Source organism: Oncorhynchus mykiss, chromosome 10 (assembly GCF_013265735.2).
Source record: "Oncorhynchus mykiss isolate Arlee chromosome 10, USDA_OmykA_1.1, whole genome shotgun sequence".
Classification (NCBI taxonomy): Eukaryota; Metazoa; Chordata; class Actinopteri; order Salmoniformes; family Salmonidae; genus Oncorhynchus; species Oncorhynchus mykiss.
In genome coordinates, this window is record NC_048574.1 from 52,745,044 (window position 1) to 52,762,941 (window position 17,898).

The window sequence follows — 17,898 nt, forward strand, 5'->3', positions numbered from 1 at the left end:
TGTCTCCTCTCCCCTACCCTCTGCAAGCTAACTCACCAGTGTGTCTATTCTAAGTGGCAGATTCATGAGTTTGGCTGGTCCTTTCACTTCACAGGAAGTCCCATTTCATTTGGCTCACACACGTAAACAAGTTCTAAGCTACCCTCCTAGATCATTTCTTTGGGACTTGGGTTCAAGTACTATTTGATACCTTTTCAAATAAATGTTGTGTTAACTTTAGCCTGCCTGGAGTGGATTTGCAGTTCTGCGACTATTGTATTGGTTCCATTGCACCAGGCAAGCTCAATGAAATAGTATTTGGCCTGTCTGAAAAAGAGCTCTCCCATGCATTTAGTCTTTCCATGAGTGGTGTATGCATCATGCATGGTCAAGGGCATAATTATGATGACTGAGCCCCATCGAATATATACTAAGCTCCCTGTCCCTGTTACAGTCATGCATTTCATAACTCAAAATAAGAAACTCAAATTGCACCAGAAGAGATAACCACCCTTTATTACAGTAGTGAGTATTAGACGTTTCCAGTGGTAGGCAACAGAGGATAAGTATAGTTTTTTCTCAGTACATACCATTAAAATGTCTGCCGTGATGGCCCAGTTCAGAAAGAGCAGCGTTTCCCCTATGAAGATACAGACCTGAAAAAGAGAGAGAAAGAAAGAAAGAGGGATATTAAATACCAACCATTAGGAATGTCTGATCTGAGTTTCCCTGCACGGACTAGGCCACAGCCAATGAGATTGAAAGAAGTGAAAGTCAAAACGTGTCTCTTGTTTTGCAGATATCGGAAAACACAGGGAATTAATGCTTCAGTTGCTGTGGTCTGTCTGGAAACATGCTATTACGCTGTGCTCACATTATACAGGGATGGACTGCTTCATTCTGTACCAATTGAACTGGGGTTAAGTATAAAATTGCACCCTATTTACTATATGGTATGGAGAAAGTGATTGCGCCACCTATTCACTTTATAGTGCACTACTTTTGGCCAGAGCTTCATGGGCCCTGGTCAAAAGCAGTGCCGTATATAGGAGTACACTTTTACAAAAAAAGGGTTCCAAAAGGGTTCCCCGCCTTTCCCCATAGGAGAACCCTTTTCGGTTCCATGGAGAACCCTCTGTGGAAAGGGTTCTATCTGGAACCAAAAAGGGTTCTCCTATGGGGACAGCCGAAGAACCCTTTAGGTTCTAGATAGCACTTATTTTTTTCTAGGAATATAGGGTTCTATTTGGGACGCACATAGTCTCTGTAAATGTCTGTCAGCGAGGCTAGTGTATATTCCTCTAGTGGACAAAATGTTCTCACTCTTCTGGTCTCACAACAACAGATCAACTCAACAAGGGTTCTCACAAATTAACAAACATCGAGTCCATATCCCTGGCTCTCACTTTGTAACGATAACTTAAAATACAGATATTGAATAACATAGAGGGACTTGACATTCAGGAGAATGTGTACATAGTCTCCTGACATCTCTAATCAAAGCAAGCCCTGAGCAGCTGGCAAGGCTGTGTGGCGACACAAACACTTTCTAGTAATAGATCCAGAGAGATTTGGTTGCGATAGCATCCAATGTATCGTGGTTGGCAATGGAGGACTGGAAGATCTATGTCCAACTGACACACACACACACACACACACACACACACACACACACACACACAAGGGTTTAGATTGACACTCTGGGTCTGGAAGTAGTGCAGACTGTTAAACTGCCATTCAGACACCGTGACTGACACACAGCCTCCTGGGAAACAGAAACAGAACCTCAAACAAACTCTCCTCAGATCAGCCGGCCAGCCTGCCTGTGAGGCAACAGCTGTCTGGATCTAGACTCCAAATCACACCCCAAACAGACAGAGAGACAGACATGGCTGCTGTGCCCTGCCTCACACCACTGGGGTGTCACTATCTTCAACACCACATCTGTCAGTGCTTAGCAATGTAACTTGAGTTGTCACAGTAACAACCAGCATAAAACAAGAGGATATTTAATATGTACAGTTGTCTGGACATATCAGCCATGAATACTGCCCTGAACTCCAAGCCTGTATCATACCTCTCTACTGCTGTTTGTCTGGCTGCCCTGCTGCCAAGGTGTCCTCATATCTACCTGAAATATGCTACCTCTCTATGGAGGCCTGACACATAAAAATGTAGGGAAGACCTGCTCCTGACCTGTAAAAGTGAACTCCTGTTTCGGATTGTTGACTTCATATGAACCCACACAGAGCCCAGTAAATGGTCAAGAGGCACCTAGCCAGGCAAAGAGACACACTGGTCTGTAAATAATGAATAGTCTAGCTTACTCTGGGATGGCTGTCCTCAGAAAGAAGCCATCTCTTAGCCTAGTCCCAGATCTGTTTGTGCGGTCTTGCCAACTCATATGCGTAACACTGGCCATAGGAGTCGGCAAGACAGTACACAAAGATCTGGGACCAGGCTAGCCATCCCATCTTTGTCAAGGCCAGGGGTTTACACTGTGTCTATCAGGTCAAAAGGAAACGGACCAACAGGCCAGGGGCCTGCGGTGCTACGGTGGGAATGCACAGGGTGTTTGCTTGTTTAATTGCCATGTAAAGCAGGAAAGAGTGCAGCTTTTAACAATCGCTGCCCCGGACAGGAACAATGCACTGTGGCATTTTTTTGTGACTCACAGAGAACACATTTTACGCTCTTATCAGAGACAAAAGAGTAGGAACTGACTTTCAACAACCTGAGCAACAATAATGACGAAGATGGAAAATATCCTAATTCCTATAAACAGGTTGGTTTGCACAGTCTTCATAGCCAGAGAATGTGACCCTGTGTACCATTGGAATGTGGCTGGCCCTGTATTCACAAAGAGTCTCAGAGCAGGAGCGCTGATCTAGGCTCAGAGGGGTATACTACAAAGCGGGATCAATAAGTTAGCCAGCTAACTTTGATAAATAACCAGAAATAACTATTGATTTTCGGGTTTATTATGAAAGCTAAACTTAGATTAATGTGTTTTTTGGTTGTCGAATCAATTAGACCATGCCCATTTTAATCTTATCTTTCTACAAAATAAGAAGTTATTTCAGAATATTTAGGCAAGTTAGCTGGTTGATCCTGCTTTGTCATCAAGCCCTCAGGTCTCCTATGTCCATATAACCGTATTCATTATCATCTAAAAAGGTGAAACTGATCCAATCGAATGTATTAATAAAGGTATTTTTTTTACATCAGTAGATGTCACAAAGTGCTTATACAGAAAACCAGCCTAAAAGCCCAAACAGTAAGTGTAGAAGCACAGTGGCTAGAAGAAAACTCCCTGGATCAGAACTCCTACTCTGAAACGCTTTATGAATTCAGGCCCAGGCAGTAATGGTATGATACATATTTGAAGCGATGACAGTAATGGTATGATACATGTTTGAAGCAGTGACAGTAATGGTATGATACATATTTGAAGCGATGACAGTAATGGTATGATACATGTTTGTGAGTAAAGACAGATTTGTAACTAGACCACTCTCACATAAGCTCCTATGATGCTCTTCTTGGCCACGACGAAGATGAGGCAGACAAAGATGGCTGAGCCCAGCATGCTGACGGCACACACCAGGGGGTCCGCCCGCTCAGTCTTCTGACGACATAGGCGGGTGGTGGCCGCCCCGATCACCACCCCCAGCAGCCCCGTAACACACGTGATCGCACCAAAGATCAGACTGCACAGAGACCAGGGGGAGAGGTGAGAGAGAAGCAAATATATTTCAGATCACTAGAATTAATTGTTATTGGACAGCAAGAGGTTATAAATGAATCAGATCAGGTTAATAAAACGGAGAACTCAAGAGTAAACCCTGACCTGTCCTTGCTGCTGCAGATGTCTTTAGTGCAGGCCTCTGCTGTCTTCTGTACCACCTGAGCCCTGAACAGGTAGAGAGGGATCCACATGCCAAATGCCCCCGTGGCAAACGACACCGCAGCAGACGCCAGGGAGGAGAACACATAGCTACGGCTAGAAGGGAGGAACACACACAACACCATTTAGATAGTTATTTATTTACCTGCAGTATGCAATCTCAGATGCTGAAGGACAAAAGGAAAGGATCTAGCAGTATTCTCTCTCTCTCGCACTCTAACCACATAGATAAGAAAAGGTACAGCAGATGAATGGAAGTTAACTGAGGTTTTACTTCTTGGCCAGGGCCTTCATGTCACAGAGCCAGGAGGTGCGATGTTTGATGCGCCCTCCTAGCTGGTCAGCATGCCCTCTCTTTGGCTCAGGCACGAAGAACAGGATAAGGGTCCCTGCTGTCATCCCCAGCACTGGAGATACCTATAGACACAACACAGTGGCTTATGTGGACAGGCATCCCATACTGAAACCTACAGACAGAACACGGTGGCTTATGAGGAAGTTACTGTGCCTGTAAGAATACCAGATACATATAAAGGCACAGATACAGAATAGCTATGTAAGGAAATCTGGGAGGGATGTCTGGTACCTACTTTGCAATGTCAAAATAACAAGTGCTTTTATAAGTGCATGTTGAGTGACTGCAGAGCGGTTGCATTGTGTTTTGTGTTTTGCGATATGCTTGGTGTCCTGTACAAGCCCTCTAGGTCTGATAGTGTTTAGGAGAGGGAGTCTTTTTCCTCTCTGAGAGCTCAGTTCTTTGTGTAACAGCTACTAGTCTCTCTGGCAAGCCTCTATTATCTCCATCATCTTTTATAAGACACTGCATTGAGCACACACACACACACACACACACACACAGACAGACGGACGAACGGACGGACGGATGGAGGGAGGGAGAGCGAGAGACAAAGAGAGAGAGAGTGTGTTTGTGGGAGTTGTTTGTCATTAGGCTGGGTTGCCCACATGAAAGAGGTGAGAATACACACAGTACTCATGGAAGAAAAACCAATTCTGTCTGACAGATTAAATCCACCGCAATATTTTTTACAACTTGTTGTAGAGGCACATCCGTATTCGGAACCAGCCGGCTGATGCAGTATGTGTGTGTGTTTGTGCGTGTCTGTGTGTGTTTGTGTGTTTGTGCGCACCTGCCTGTGTGCATGCCTGAGCACGAGAGTATGAGCATGTTTTCGTATGATTTTTTCATGTTCTCCAAATATATCATATCTGCAGCAGTCTTACCGCATAATTCAGTATAGAGGACTGTATCACTGCCTACTGAGGTGTTAGCAGTAATAAAGACTTCCTCTGCTCTGTCACATGAGAGTATTCCATCTAATACATCCTCAGTGCCACATCCAGTCCTGTAGCACCTCAGTGGATCGCATGAAGCAGTAAAGTACAAAACCAGACAGAATCTCAAATAACAGGTTTTTCACAAGTTCACACTTGCACATTCTTGTCTTATTATCATATGATAATTAATTTAGATGAAAGTGGGGCCTTGTAAGTCACTATGGCCTCCGACCCTGACGCTATGCCAGTGGAATACCTTGCTGTAATCAAGAGGTCAAGGGTTAGGTTGCAGGTCCTAGTAGGTCTTTCCTGCCAAGAGTGTGAGGGTTGGGAGGGTTAGGCCCAGTGTATGAGGGTTAGCTGTCCTCACCACTACTCCTAAATCCTCTCTATCCATCAATCTTGAGGGTTAGAGGGTAACTATTCAGAAACTCTATCTCACTATAGTACTGTGCATACCTTAACTATACACCCCTTTCCTGCCCAGTATGTGAAGGTAAGGGGGTTAACTATTGAGCAAAGCCGCTATCTATCTCTCCCTCCCTGTTAGTTCTCTACCTTCTCTATATCCCCCTCCATCCATCCCTCCCTCCACCCCACCAGGAAGGCGGCCAGTCCTGAGCAGCTCCGGGGAGTGGAAAACAAGCGGAAAGCGGTGCAAAGTGTTTTTTCCTCAAAGCAGGATATGGCTTCTGGTAAGAAAGGCTTTTCATGTGTTTGTTGTTTTTCTCTGTCCGAGCAATGACTGGAGGTGATTAATCATATTGTCTGTGTCTGTCTGTCTGTCTGTCTGACTGACTGTCTGTCTGTCTGTCTGTCTCTCTCTGTCTTGTTTTATTGGAGGGTCAGCATGACAACTTCGACTGGAACAATCCTCCTGTCCCTCCATCCCCACGACACTTAGTTTTCCAGACATGTTCCTACTCCCTCAAAGCAACGGGACACATGGATTTCCCGTTTACCCAAGGCAATAGAGCAATAGAAATATTTTATATGTTGGTGTTCTGGAAGGGATTGTAAATGCCCTCCTTAAAATGTCCGTATAACATTCAGTCTTTGGTGATTGTTTTCAATGTCAGACGACTTATAAATGTTAATGTGAGGAGGAGCTGTCACATAAGGACTTTAACTGGTCAGACTCACGGCAGAAGCCTCCTCCATGACTACTGGTATGGGCTGTTGTAGGATCTGTTAACTGTGCTATTGACTGTTAAAATGTTTTGGTAAGAGTCCTAAAAGTGTTTCAATTGAACTATGCAATAAAATGATGGGATTAGGAGTTCTAAGGCTCTAACAAACCTAACACAATAGTAAACCTTAGCGCTGGCGGTAGTATTATAGGTTTGGGGGTGTGTCAGAAATATTATAGCTATTTTCAGAAACAGAATTATGGGCGCAGTAGCTGGTGGTGGCACGAAAGGGCTGGGTGTTGATGAATAAACAAGTTGTGGGTGTGTCGAGGCTTGGCCCCTCACTGGCCAATCAGAACATAATCCATGGCTAAATATGTGGTTGCTTCAAGTTGTGTATTTACAGTCTTTTATGTACTGCATTGTCATCAACTCCAATTTGAATGTTAGTCTATTATAGAATTTTTACATTTTAGTAATGACATTTGAGTAATTTAGCAGATGCTCTTATCCATAGCGAGATACAGTTAGTGAATGAATCTTAAGATAGCTAGGTGAGACAACCACATATCACAGAAAGTTCTCCCTCAATCAAGAAGTTATCAGCAAAGTCAGTGCTTGTAGGAAAAGTCAAGAAAGTAGATGGCCATAGCTAGCAAAAGACAGTACTAGACAAACTTGTTTTATAGTTATATCTCCTGGAGAGAGCAGGGGTCCTCTAGCTACAGATTATAGCCTAGTTCGCTAAATAGCCTGCCCCATATTAGCTAAATATTATGTTGTTTTCAGTCCACATTGTTCTAATTACATTGCTACAATATGGAAATACATTGTTAAACATACAGAGCAGTGCATTCAGAAAGTATTCAGGCAAATAGCTTAGGCTACAAGCGGATTCAGCACCAAGGACAGCAATCCGGAATTCCCGTGATTTGACAGTTAGGTCCAACAGATGAAAGTTGAAGATGCAATTTTTTTTTATGATAAAGGAAAAATAATAAGCAGGCTATTGTAATAACTTGATGTTTCTAAACAGACTTCCTACAGTCACTGACACCTTTCATTCAATGGGCATCGCACATAGGCCTAATGAGTCCAAACTTTTCAGACGCTGTGTGGCCAAAAATAACGTCCAATATATAATATATATATAAAAATGGGAATGTCTGTTGACTGCTTTGCTGCTCATGATATTTATATTATAGATTTTCCTGTGTTGTATATACTTTTCCACACTATAAGGTTAGAATAATAATGCGAAATTGTGAATGATTATAATGCCCTTTTAGTGTAAGAGCTGTTTGAAAAGACGCCTGAAATTTCAGCCTGTTTTGGTGGGATGGAGTTTTGGCCTTCCATGTTGACATCACCATGCGGTAAATTACTTAATAGACCAATAAGAAAGAGAGTTACAAACCTCTCTGCCAATAACAGCATTTTTTGCGTTTTCCCATTCTCACTCAGACCACTCCCAGACAGTCCTACTAAAATTCTTGCTTGAGAAATTGCTCTCTGCTAAGAAGCTATTTTTGACCATCATAATTGAAAACAATCACAGTAAGGTACTTAATTGTCAAACGGCTACATTGGACTTTTAATAAAACATTGGTTATAGGCTACTGATTAGACTACTGCGCCTCAGCTGGCAAAATGTATACCATAACCAATTGCGTTACTGCTAAGACCAGCATTTGGTGAGTCTTAAATATCACCAGTAGCACTGCTTGAACCAGCTTACCTATTGCAGATTCAGTCTTCCCAGCCTGGTGCAGGTCTACAATTTTGTTTCTGGTGTCCTTTGACAGCTCTTTGGTCTTGGCCATAGTGGAGTTTGGAGTGTGACTGTTTGAGGTTGTGGACAGGTGTCTTTTATACTGATAACAAGTTCAAACAGGTGCCATTAATACAGGTAACGAGTGGAGGACAGAGGAGCCTCTTAAATAAGAAGTTACAGGTCTGTGAAAGCTAGACATCTTGCTTGTTTGTAGGTGACCAAATACTTATTTTCCACCATAATTTGCTAATAAATTCATTCAAAAATCCTACAATGTGATTTTCTGGATTTTTTTTCTTCTCATTTTGTCTGTCATAGTTGAAGTGTACCTATGATGAAAATTACAGGCCTCTCTCATCGTTTTAAGTGGGAGAACTTGCACAATTGGTGGCTGACTAAATACTTTTTTGCCCCACTGTATGTATGCCAAACATCATTTCCTCTTTATGACATGGCTCATTAAGGCACATAATTCCAGTTAAATCCAACTAATTTAGTCAGATTAATTACCTCATGTTGCTCAAATGAGCTTTTGATTTAACAGTATTCAGTTTGCTATTATTGGAGTTCCATAGGGTATTTGGTGGGCCAAATACTTGAAGCAAGTTTCTCTTTGTGGCAGGCCCCAATGCACCTCCTCCCCACAAAGAAACCACTAAGAAAGAGACTGTGGCCAGGTTAGAGAGACCCTGTTTTGTCATTAGAGTGGGATTTTATATGTCACTGGTAGGAAGGACCCCAGGGACCCAGAGGGTAATGGAACATTAACGTGTTTTCAGCCACTGAGATCGGGGTCAGGAGCTTCTATAAGCTTTGGGCTTTTGTCCCAAATGGCACCTTTTTCCCCATTAAGTGCACTACTTTTGACCAAAACCATATGGAACCTGGTCAAAAGTAGTACACTAAATAGGAACGAGGTTGTCATTTGGGACACACACCCTTGCACTACCATAAAAATCAACCCTCTCATTTTCTAGTGTCAACGTTGGTTGCCATCTTTCACTCATCCATTCAGGGTTTCATTAAGTCAAGCGATGCCTTATCAGGAGTAACCAAGATGGCCAAGGCAGATAAACAGAGGCATGATGTGTTTGTGTGAGTGAGTGGGTTTGTATACAGTATGTGCACGAGTGTATGTGCATTTCCTTAAGCCCCCCTTCTCTGTCACTGATGTCACTAGTAAACCCCCGCACCCCTGCCCCATACTATAGGCTCCTTGCAGAAGTGTGTGCGCCAGGAGAGGACATGACGATGATGATGCTGATGACAATAAGGAGGATGATGAGGGATAATGTCATGATGATGATGCTCTTACCCTGCCCCATACTGCAAACCCCCATCTAGAGAGAACATGTTACATGATTACCAGACCGCTTGCGTCCGTGTGCGCCATCACGTGTTGATTTTGTCCACTCACACCAGACGTGATCAGGAGACGCAGGTTGAAATATCAAAACAAACTCTGAACCAACTATATTAATTTGGGGACAAGTCGAAAAGCACTAAACATGTATGGCAATTCAGCTAGCTACCTTGCTGTTGCAAGCTAATTTGTCCTGGGATAGAAATATTGGGTTGTTATTCTACCTGGAATGCACAAGGTCTACTCCAAACAATCAATCCATAGATAACATTTTAAACTGAGTTTGTTTCTAGTAATCTCTCCTCCTTCAGGCTTGTTCTTCTTCTGACTTTATATGACGGTTGGCAACCAACTTTAAGGTGCATTACAGCTACCAACTGGACTGGAGTGTGGACCTCAGTTCATCTTTCAATCACCCACGTGGGTATATGCTCCTAAAAACCAATGAGGTGATGGGAGAGGCGCGACTTGCAGCACGTCAAGCGTCACAAATTAGCACCTGGATACGCAGACGCTCGCTGACGCGCGCGAGCAGTGCAATGATTGAATAACATGAATGTGTACATTTATTTTGCAACACGAGCGGTGTGGTCAGCATGCAAGGATTAGGTGATGATGGTAGTCTTACCCTCAATGCCCAGTGCCAGTCTCCTGCAGCCTCCTTTGCACTGGAGCCCAGGATGTAGCCTAGCCCGCTGGAGGAAACAAAGAGAAGGAGACAATAGGTAAGACATTTCTGCCTGGATAAAGAATAAGAACAATCCAATAAAACCAACCACAATCTACACTATAGCATTCAATAGACCTTTTCTTTCTTAGATTTTTGATCACAGTCTCTAACAAAACGGCTGAGTAGAGTCATAGAAATTCACGATTTACTCCAGAATGACCCACTAAGGTAGACAGATAGATAGCCCTTGCACTTGATAGCAGAGCAGGCATCCCCCAGTTGGATGGCACACAGAGAGACCGAGAGAGAGAGAATTCAGATAGGAATGAGTTTCAGAAGGAGCACAGCACACACACACATTCTAAGATATTTGATTAATCCCAATGATGAAATGTCATACAACGTGCTCTTCCTGATGCACTTTTTCCCTACTTTTCCTGGCATTGTTATCTGTTTTGGCTGCTGTCTGTTGACTTGCCGGAGGTAAATTATTAACAAGCCCCCATGTTGGGATGATGACCTCAGCCCCATGACTTGGTGAGAGGCTGTCTGAGTGGGGAAGTGTCTGACTTTCTGTCTGTCTCTCTGTCTGTCTGGCTGTCTGTCTGATTCTCTTTCTCTGTCTGACTCTGTCTCTCTCTCCGAGACGTCAGAAGTGGGGAAGTAGTCTGGAAAATCTAGACCTAGGCAACAGCAGTGACTACGTCTGGGATTCATGACGGACACTCTTCCTAACTTCGAAAAAGGAGAAAAAACAGACAGACAACTCCCCCCAACAAATAACAAGTTTGGGTAGGAGCGGCTTAAAATGTCCGTGGGATGTTTTACGTTAGGTCAACAAGCTGATAAGGCAGTGATGTAGGAACGCTGGATATCCCAACTCCGCCTTTCCCTTTATGCCAAACTGACGTTGTTTACATACAGACGCGTTGTTTACATACAGACCACATTGGTACATTGCGGGAATCAACCCATCTGTGTAGAGAGTTGTACTCTGCTGTTATGTCTGAACTGTCGATGGTCCCTCTAGGACACCTCTGTCAGGACGGCTGTCCTCACTTCTGAGTCATCAGGATGTCTGCATTTGTCTTCCACGTGAGACACACTCACATACTGGGTGGAAAGGAAACATTCTTCTTGTGGTATGAATACATTCAGAACTGATGAATCAGAATCAGACTGTTGGATATTGTCACTAAGTGACCTAAAGCTCTGTTGTCTTTTGTTTCACTCTCAGCCTCTGTATATCATGTTTATTCTCTGTTAAGAGGCTTAATGAGTGTGCAGTGTTAGATTGGGTTTGGGTCCTTGATGTGGACGGGATATGATTCTGTCACTGATCAAAGCCCCAGTAGCTGCTTGTCTGTCAATCTGTCACTGTGTGAGTGCGTACGTGCAGTTGTGTGTTTACAATGTGTGCAGCCAATTTCTCATGATGCCTTGTGTCTCTGAAATTGTCATTACTACACAACACACAGACAGATAATACAAACAACATGCTATTATTCACTCAGTCACACCTTTGTCACTCTATTTATCAATGCTATCAGAGTCCAGTCTGGTTTCTGCATCGGTCATTAATCTAGGTGTGTTTTTCAAAGAAGGGCGTGCTTCTTTAACATACAGTACATGTCAATACAATGACAGTTAAGTAAAGTTGTCTGACTGAATTGATCTTTCATTAGTCAGCACCTCACCAGAAGAATGTGTGATCCCACCTGAAGAATGTATTTATTTCATTGATTTGATCAACACATGTCATCAGGCAGAAGGTGTTCTGCCTGTTCTATCTGTTCCACAGTAGAATATTAACCATAGCCACATGTTCTGAAGGAATTGACCCTAGATCAGATTAGATTACATCAAACCCCCTCTATTCCCGAGCTAAACCCTTCAATAGCAGATACAGTGCCTTGCGAAAGTATTCAGCCCCCTTGAACTTTGCGACCTTTTGCCACATTTCAGGCTTCAAACATAAAGATATAAAACTGTATTTTTTTGTGAAGAATCAACAACAAGTGGGACACAATCATGAAGTGGAACGACATTTATTGGATATTTCAAACTGTTTTAACAAATCAAAAACTGAAAAATTGGGCGTGCAAAATTATTCAGCCCCTTTACTTTCAGTGCAGCAAACTCTCTCCAGAAGTCCAGTGAGGATCTCTGAATGATCCAATGTTGACCTAAATGACTAATGATGATAAATACAATCCACCTGTGTGTAATCAAGTCTCCGTATAAATGCACCTGCACTGTGATAGTCTCAGAGGTCCGTTAAAAGCGCAGAGAGCATCATGAAGAACAAGGAACACACCAGGCAGGTCCGAGATACTGTTGTGAAGAAGTTTAAAGCCGGATTTGGATACAAAAAGATTTCCCAAGCTTTAAACATCCCAAGGAGCACTGTGCAAGCGATAATATTGAAATGGAAGGAGTATCAGACCACTGCAAATCTACCAAGACCTGGCCGTCCCTCTAAACTTTCAGCTCATACAAGGAGAAGACTGATCAGAGATGCAGCCAATGATCACTCTGGATGAACTGCAGAGATCTACAGCTGAGGTGGGAGACTCTGTCCATAGGACAACAATCAGTCGTATATTGCACAAATCTGGCCTTTATGGAAGAGTGGCAAGAAGAAAGCCATTTCTTAAAGATATCCATAAAAAGTGTCGGTTAAAGTTTGCCACAAGCCACCTGGGAGACACACCAAACATGTGGAAGAAGGTGCTCTGGTCAGATGAAACCAAAATTGAACTTTTTGGCAACAATGCAAAACGTTATGTTTGGCGTAAAAGCAACACAACTCATCACCCTGAACACACCATCCCCACTGTCAAACATGGTGGTGGCAGCATCATGGTTTGGGCCTGATTTTCTTCAGCAGGGACAGGGAAGATGGTTAAAATTGATGGGAAGATGGATGGAGACAAATACAGGACCATTCTGGAAGAAAACCTGATGGAGTCTGCAAAAGACCTGAGACTGGGACGGAGATTTGTCTTCCAACAAGACAATGATCCAAAACATAAAGCAAAATCTACAATGGAATGGTTCAAAAATAAACATATCCAGGTGTTAGAATGGCCAAGTCAAAGTCCAGACCTGAATCCAATTGAGAATCTGTGGAAAGAACTGAAAACTGCTGTTCACAAATGCTCTCCATCCAACCTCACTGAGCTCGAGCTGTTTTGCAAGGAGGAATGGGAAAAAAATTCAGTCTCTCGATGTGCAAAACTGATAGAGACATACCCCAAGCGACTTACAGCTGTAATCGCAGCAAAAGGTGGCGCTACAAAGTATTAACTTTTGGGGGCTGAATAATTTTGCACTCCCAATTTTTCAGTTTTTGATTTGTTAAAAAAGTATCCAATATATATATCCAATAAATGTCGTCCACTTCATGATTGTGTCCCACTTGTTGTTGATTCTTCACAAAAAAATACAGTTTTATATCTTTATGTTTGAAGCCTGAAATGTGGCAAAAGGTCGCAAAGTTCAAGGGGGCCGAATACTTTCGCAAGGCACTGTACGTGCGCGCACACACGCCAAACTAATCCCTTCAGTAGCAGATAAAGTCAGTTAAGAACAAATTCTTATTTTCAATGACGGCCTGGGAACAGTGGGTTAACTGCCTGTTCAGGGGCAGAACGACAGATTTGTACCTTGTCAGCTCGGGGGTTTGAACTCGCAACCTTCCGGTTACTAGTCCAACGCTCTAACCACCAGGCTACCCTGCCGTCCCAATCCAATGTCAAACAAGAGAGATGTGCTTTTTGTACACATAAACCTATTTAGAAATGTAGAAACATATGTTCGTTTCATTTGATAAAAAAAAACATGTCGTTCTGTCGTTCTGTCCCCTCCTCTCAATTGTTTTTTTTCTTCTGTCATGCCCAATGCATTTGCAAAGTAGTCAAGACTATCGATAAAGGGCTTGGCCTGTGAGACCGCTTTGAAATAAATCTTAAAAGATCAAGTTTGGCAGCAGCAAAACAGTGAGCGGACATCCTCTTGTTATTTATGTATGCTGTACATTATTTTAGCCATCTCCTGTTATTATATTGTAGGCTGTATGCCTATCATGGAAAGAGATGAGATAATCAAGTGACACTTGTATTTACTGTAGAAATATTTCAGTTATTTTCCTGTAACAATTGCTTGTTGTCCAATTCATTTGATTTAAAAACAAGCCCTTATAGTAAGCTACCCATACCTTACTATCACGAAAGCTGGTTCTACAGCAATGTGTCTGGTGTCTTTCTTATCCTGACCATGCATTAGCCAAGTAGCCTTAACATAAAATGTTACAAAATGGTCTACTCTTGTGGCTTTTGCAGACATGCCTTTTGCATTATTCACAATTCACATAGGCCTACCTGCAGTACATACTCCATTAGGCTTGTATCATTCCCATTTCTAAAGACCGCTTCTTATCCGGTTAACAAAGACGAACATCGGCTATTAAAAATCACTTGTTACTGTAGCCTATGCTATTTAATAAACTGTAGTATTAATCCACAATGGACTAGCACAAAAACATTGATGGCAACACAAAGATTGTCAATAACCTACAGAACTTGAGACAAACGCATACAGTATTAAGCCATGAAATGCCTTGATTGGGTAGTTAGTGGCCAAGCCCTAGTCACACCTACAACTTGCTTATTCATCAAAACCCAGCCCTTTCACGCCACCACCAGCTTTTGCGCTCATAATAACGGCTATGAAAATAGCTCAAATATTTCTGTTATACCAACAAAACCTATAGCGTTTCTGTCAGCGCTTAGATTTACCATTGTGTTAGGTTTGATAAAATAGAGCCCAGAGGGTATATAGAGGGAAGATAATCAATGAAGGCAAGACAGGGCTGTTCTGATTGACATGTTTAGATGGGGAGATTATCTGATAAAACAGCCAATAGGATCCTGATTAGCTGAAGTGGATGACCCCTTCAGATGTCCATGTTAGACCATTTTGTCCCCATTTCTCCAGCTTTGAAAAAAAGTACATTTAAGGATGATGAGTTACTGATGAAAGAAGGATGTTCCCTTGTTGTCAATATCTGATATCAATATCAACTATGTTTGAACCTATTGCTGTCTTATTGGAAGTGTGGGAAGTCTAAGTTTATACTGGTCTGGACATGTTGGTACCCCACTCGTCCCATAAAACCAGAATTGGGCATCCACCATCTTTCTATTGTATCAGGCTCCTTGACTTGGGCGTCTCCCCCCGACCCAACATTCCATGTCACGCACACTTCTACTTCCTGTGTTCCCAGAGCTCCTTGGGCCAGGAGACTGTGTGTTGACGATTAAGACCATTAGGAGGGATAGATTGATGGATGGTCTGGAGCAGCCAACAGGGCCATACAATGGGGTTCTTATCAGCATATTAGGCTTTCAAAAGATTATGAGAGATTCAATGGGCCTCTCTGTCTGGAGGGAGTGCAGACTCACGCAAACATAGGTGCGCGCATACACGCACACAGAGGGACAGGACGGGGAACTAGGGGGGGAAACAGTCTAAATTGTCGTGCTAAACTGATTAGTGCTCCAGAAATAACAGTGGAACAGGCTCAGGCAGTGCATTGTATTTCCACTGAGTGACTGCTAGCTAGATCATTTTATCAGAGTCCACAAAGAGAGTGTTTGGGAAGTTCCACACCACCACTAAAACTCATACAAGCATGAAAAATACTATCACCCCTCTAGCTCTGGGGAGGTAGGGTAGGACACCCAGGTTTTGTCACTAATGGCACCCTATGCTCTGGTCAAAAGTAGTGCACTATACAGGGAATAGGGTGCCATTTAGGACGCAACCCTATACTCTTCATAGGTCACGTCTATAGATTAGGCTATTATGGTTAACTTGAGGGGTTTTACTGAAGGGGGAACCCATTTCCTGTAAACCCTGAGGTCACTTCCTGGAAATGGTCACAACAACCCTGGTAAAGATAAACAGTCAGGGGGAGAGTGCTATAGGATGTTTGTGGGCTCTTTACTGAGGCCCAACTCTTTCACCTCCTATTGTTTCTGTTGCCGAGCGATATCAAAAGGCTCAGCATACCAGAACTCCTCAGAGGAAACATTTATGTTCTTTCCTGTCTGTCTCTCCAACTGCATTCAATCTGCCATCGATACTATTAGTTGACTGCATGTAATGTCATATGGGAATTTCCATAATAAAGGATGATAGTGTTGCTGGCATTTGCTGGTTTCTCTTTCAAGCACTTCAATGACAGAGCAAGTTTAGCAACTGGGAACGTTTCCTATGAAATGTTGATGCAGAACAAACCGAACATTATATAGTAGTGGTATTATGTTAGCTACATTTGTATCTATCTTAAAATGCAGATTCATTGACACGATTATCACATCATATGAACTAATAGGGCGATGTAGGTAATGCTTCAGATGGACAAAAGTAAAATGATTGAAAGGACTGCAGCTAGATATAGCCTAGCAATGGCCTGGCTCTGTGCGACTCTGAGACTGCAGTGTGTTTCTCATTCACATAGCGTCTCTCTGTGTGTCTGACTGGAGCTGCTTCTGTGTGAGATGGGAACAAAACAGTGTGCTGCCGCATCATTCAGCCGCATCCCCAGCAGAGGTTTTGAAGCAGTGCACTGCGGGGACTCTCCACAGTAAATAAGCCTAAGTGCCGCTCTGCTCTGCTCTGCACCACATCCATCCATCCTTCCACCGACCGGGACCCCATTACTTTTTTTAGCACTCCGCTGCTTTGTTTGTTTTCTTCCTCCTCTCCGTTTTCCAACTGAATGAACTGAAAAGGCCAGAGCTTTGTGCTTAATGGCCCTTACTATCTAAAAAAAAGACTCCCTTCCCCTCTGAGAACGTCTCTCAGCTATTTCATAATCTCTTCTTTATTTAGATCTACCTCTTCTATTTCTTCCCTTGTTTGCCTGGGTGGGTTTTGTGTCTGTCTGGGTGGGTAGAGACAGACACAAAGAGGCAGACTGGCTAGATGGGGATGTCTGCTGACCTTCAGAGAGAAAGGATAATTTCACTGATAGACTTTCAGTCAAATTCTATTCGCCATGCCTTCCTCTCCTCGATTCCTTTCCCCTACATGTTTGCAAGCTGACTGTCTGTCTCAGAGAGCTCAGCTATTGATATTCAGCATGCATTGGAATTCAAAGAAGGGGGAAAAGACAATGCCCAACTGACATATTCTACATTGAGTAGAAAATATTCATTTCAAAGACAGACCATCATCACTATCACCATTCGCCTCCATTTCCTGTGACAGGTGAGGCCATAGAGATGTTATTATCTCCATATTGTGACTATAATCTTATGTTTGGGGGGGGGGGGGGGGGGTGTTCTAAGGGACCACTCACCTTCCCAGGGGGATAGCCAGGTAGAAGACAGAGAGCATCATGGTTCGGCTATTATTAGTGAAGAGGTCTCCGATGATTGTCGGAGAGATGGAGGAGTAGCTGGATTCACCTATCCCCACCAAGCCTCGGGACAGGACGAACAGCCAGTAATACTGCAGAGCGAAGAGAGCAGTACGAGGTTAAGGAAAGATATACAGATCTATCTATACACAGATGTTGCTTTATAACGGAACATGGACCTGGAGATAAAATGACGTTTTGGGCTTCAATGTGCCTTAACCATAATTTACTCGGGGCTACGGTAATAGTATGGCTGACCCTGTGAAACACCTTTTACTGCACCTATCCAGTGTACTGTTTCTGACAATACAATATATCTATCTTTTAATTTCTTATTTGTATGTTGTTAT

General features: G+C 43.0%; 1 protein-coding gene across 6 annotated transcripts in view; it reads right to left on the reverse strand.

Moving 5' to 3' along the window:
- spns2 (spinster homolog 2 (Drosophila)) overlaps window positions 1-17,898 on the reverse strand; it is a 141,164-nt gene that overhangs the window by 39,079 nt on the left and 84,187 nt on the right. For all 6 annotated transcript variants that reach the window (XM_036933358.1, XM_036933360.1, XM_036933357.1 and 3 more), the window contains 6 exons: window positions 17,489-17,640; window positions 10,078-10,144; window positions 4,161-4,303; window positions 3,830-3,982; window positions 3,500-3,689; window positions 570-635 (listed from right to left, as the gene is read on the reverse strand). In XM_036933358.1, coding sequence (XP_036789253.1) covers window positions 570-635; window positions 3,500-3,689; window positions 3,830-3,982; window positions 4,161-4,303; window positions 10,078-10,144; window positions 17,489-17,640 — 771 coding nt within the window. The remainder of the gene's footprint in view (window positions 1-569; window positions 636-3,499; window positions 3,690-3,829; window positions 3,983-4,160; window positions 4,304-10,077; window positions 10,145-17,488; window positions 17,641-17,898) is intronic.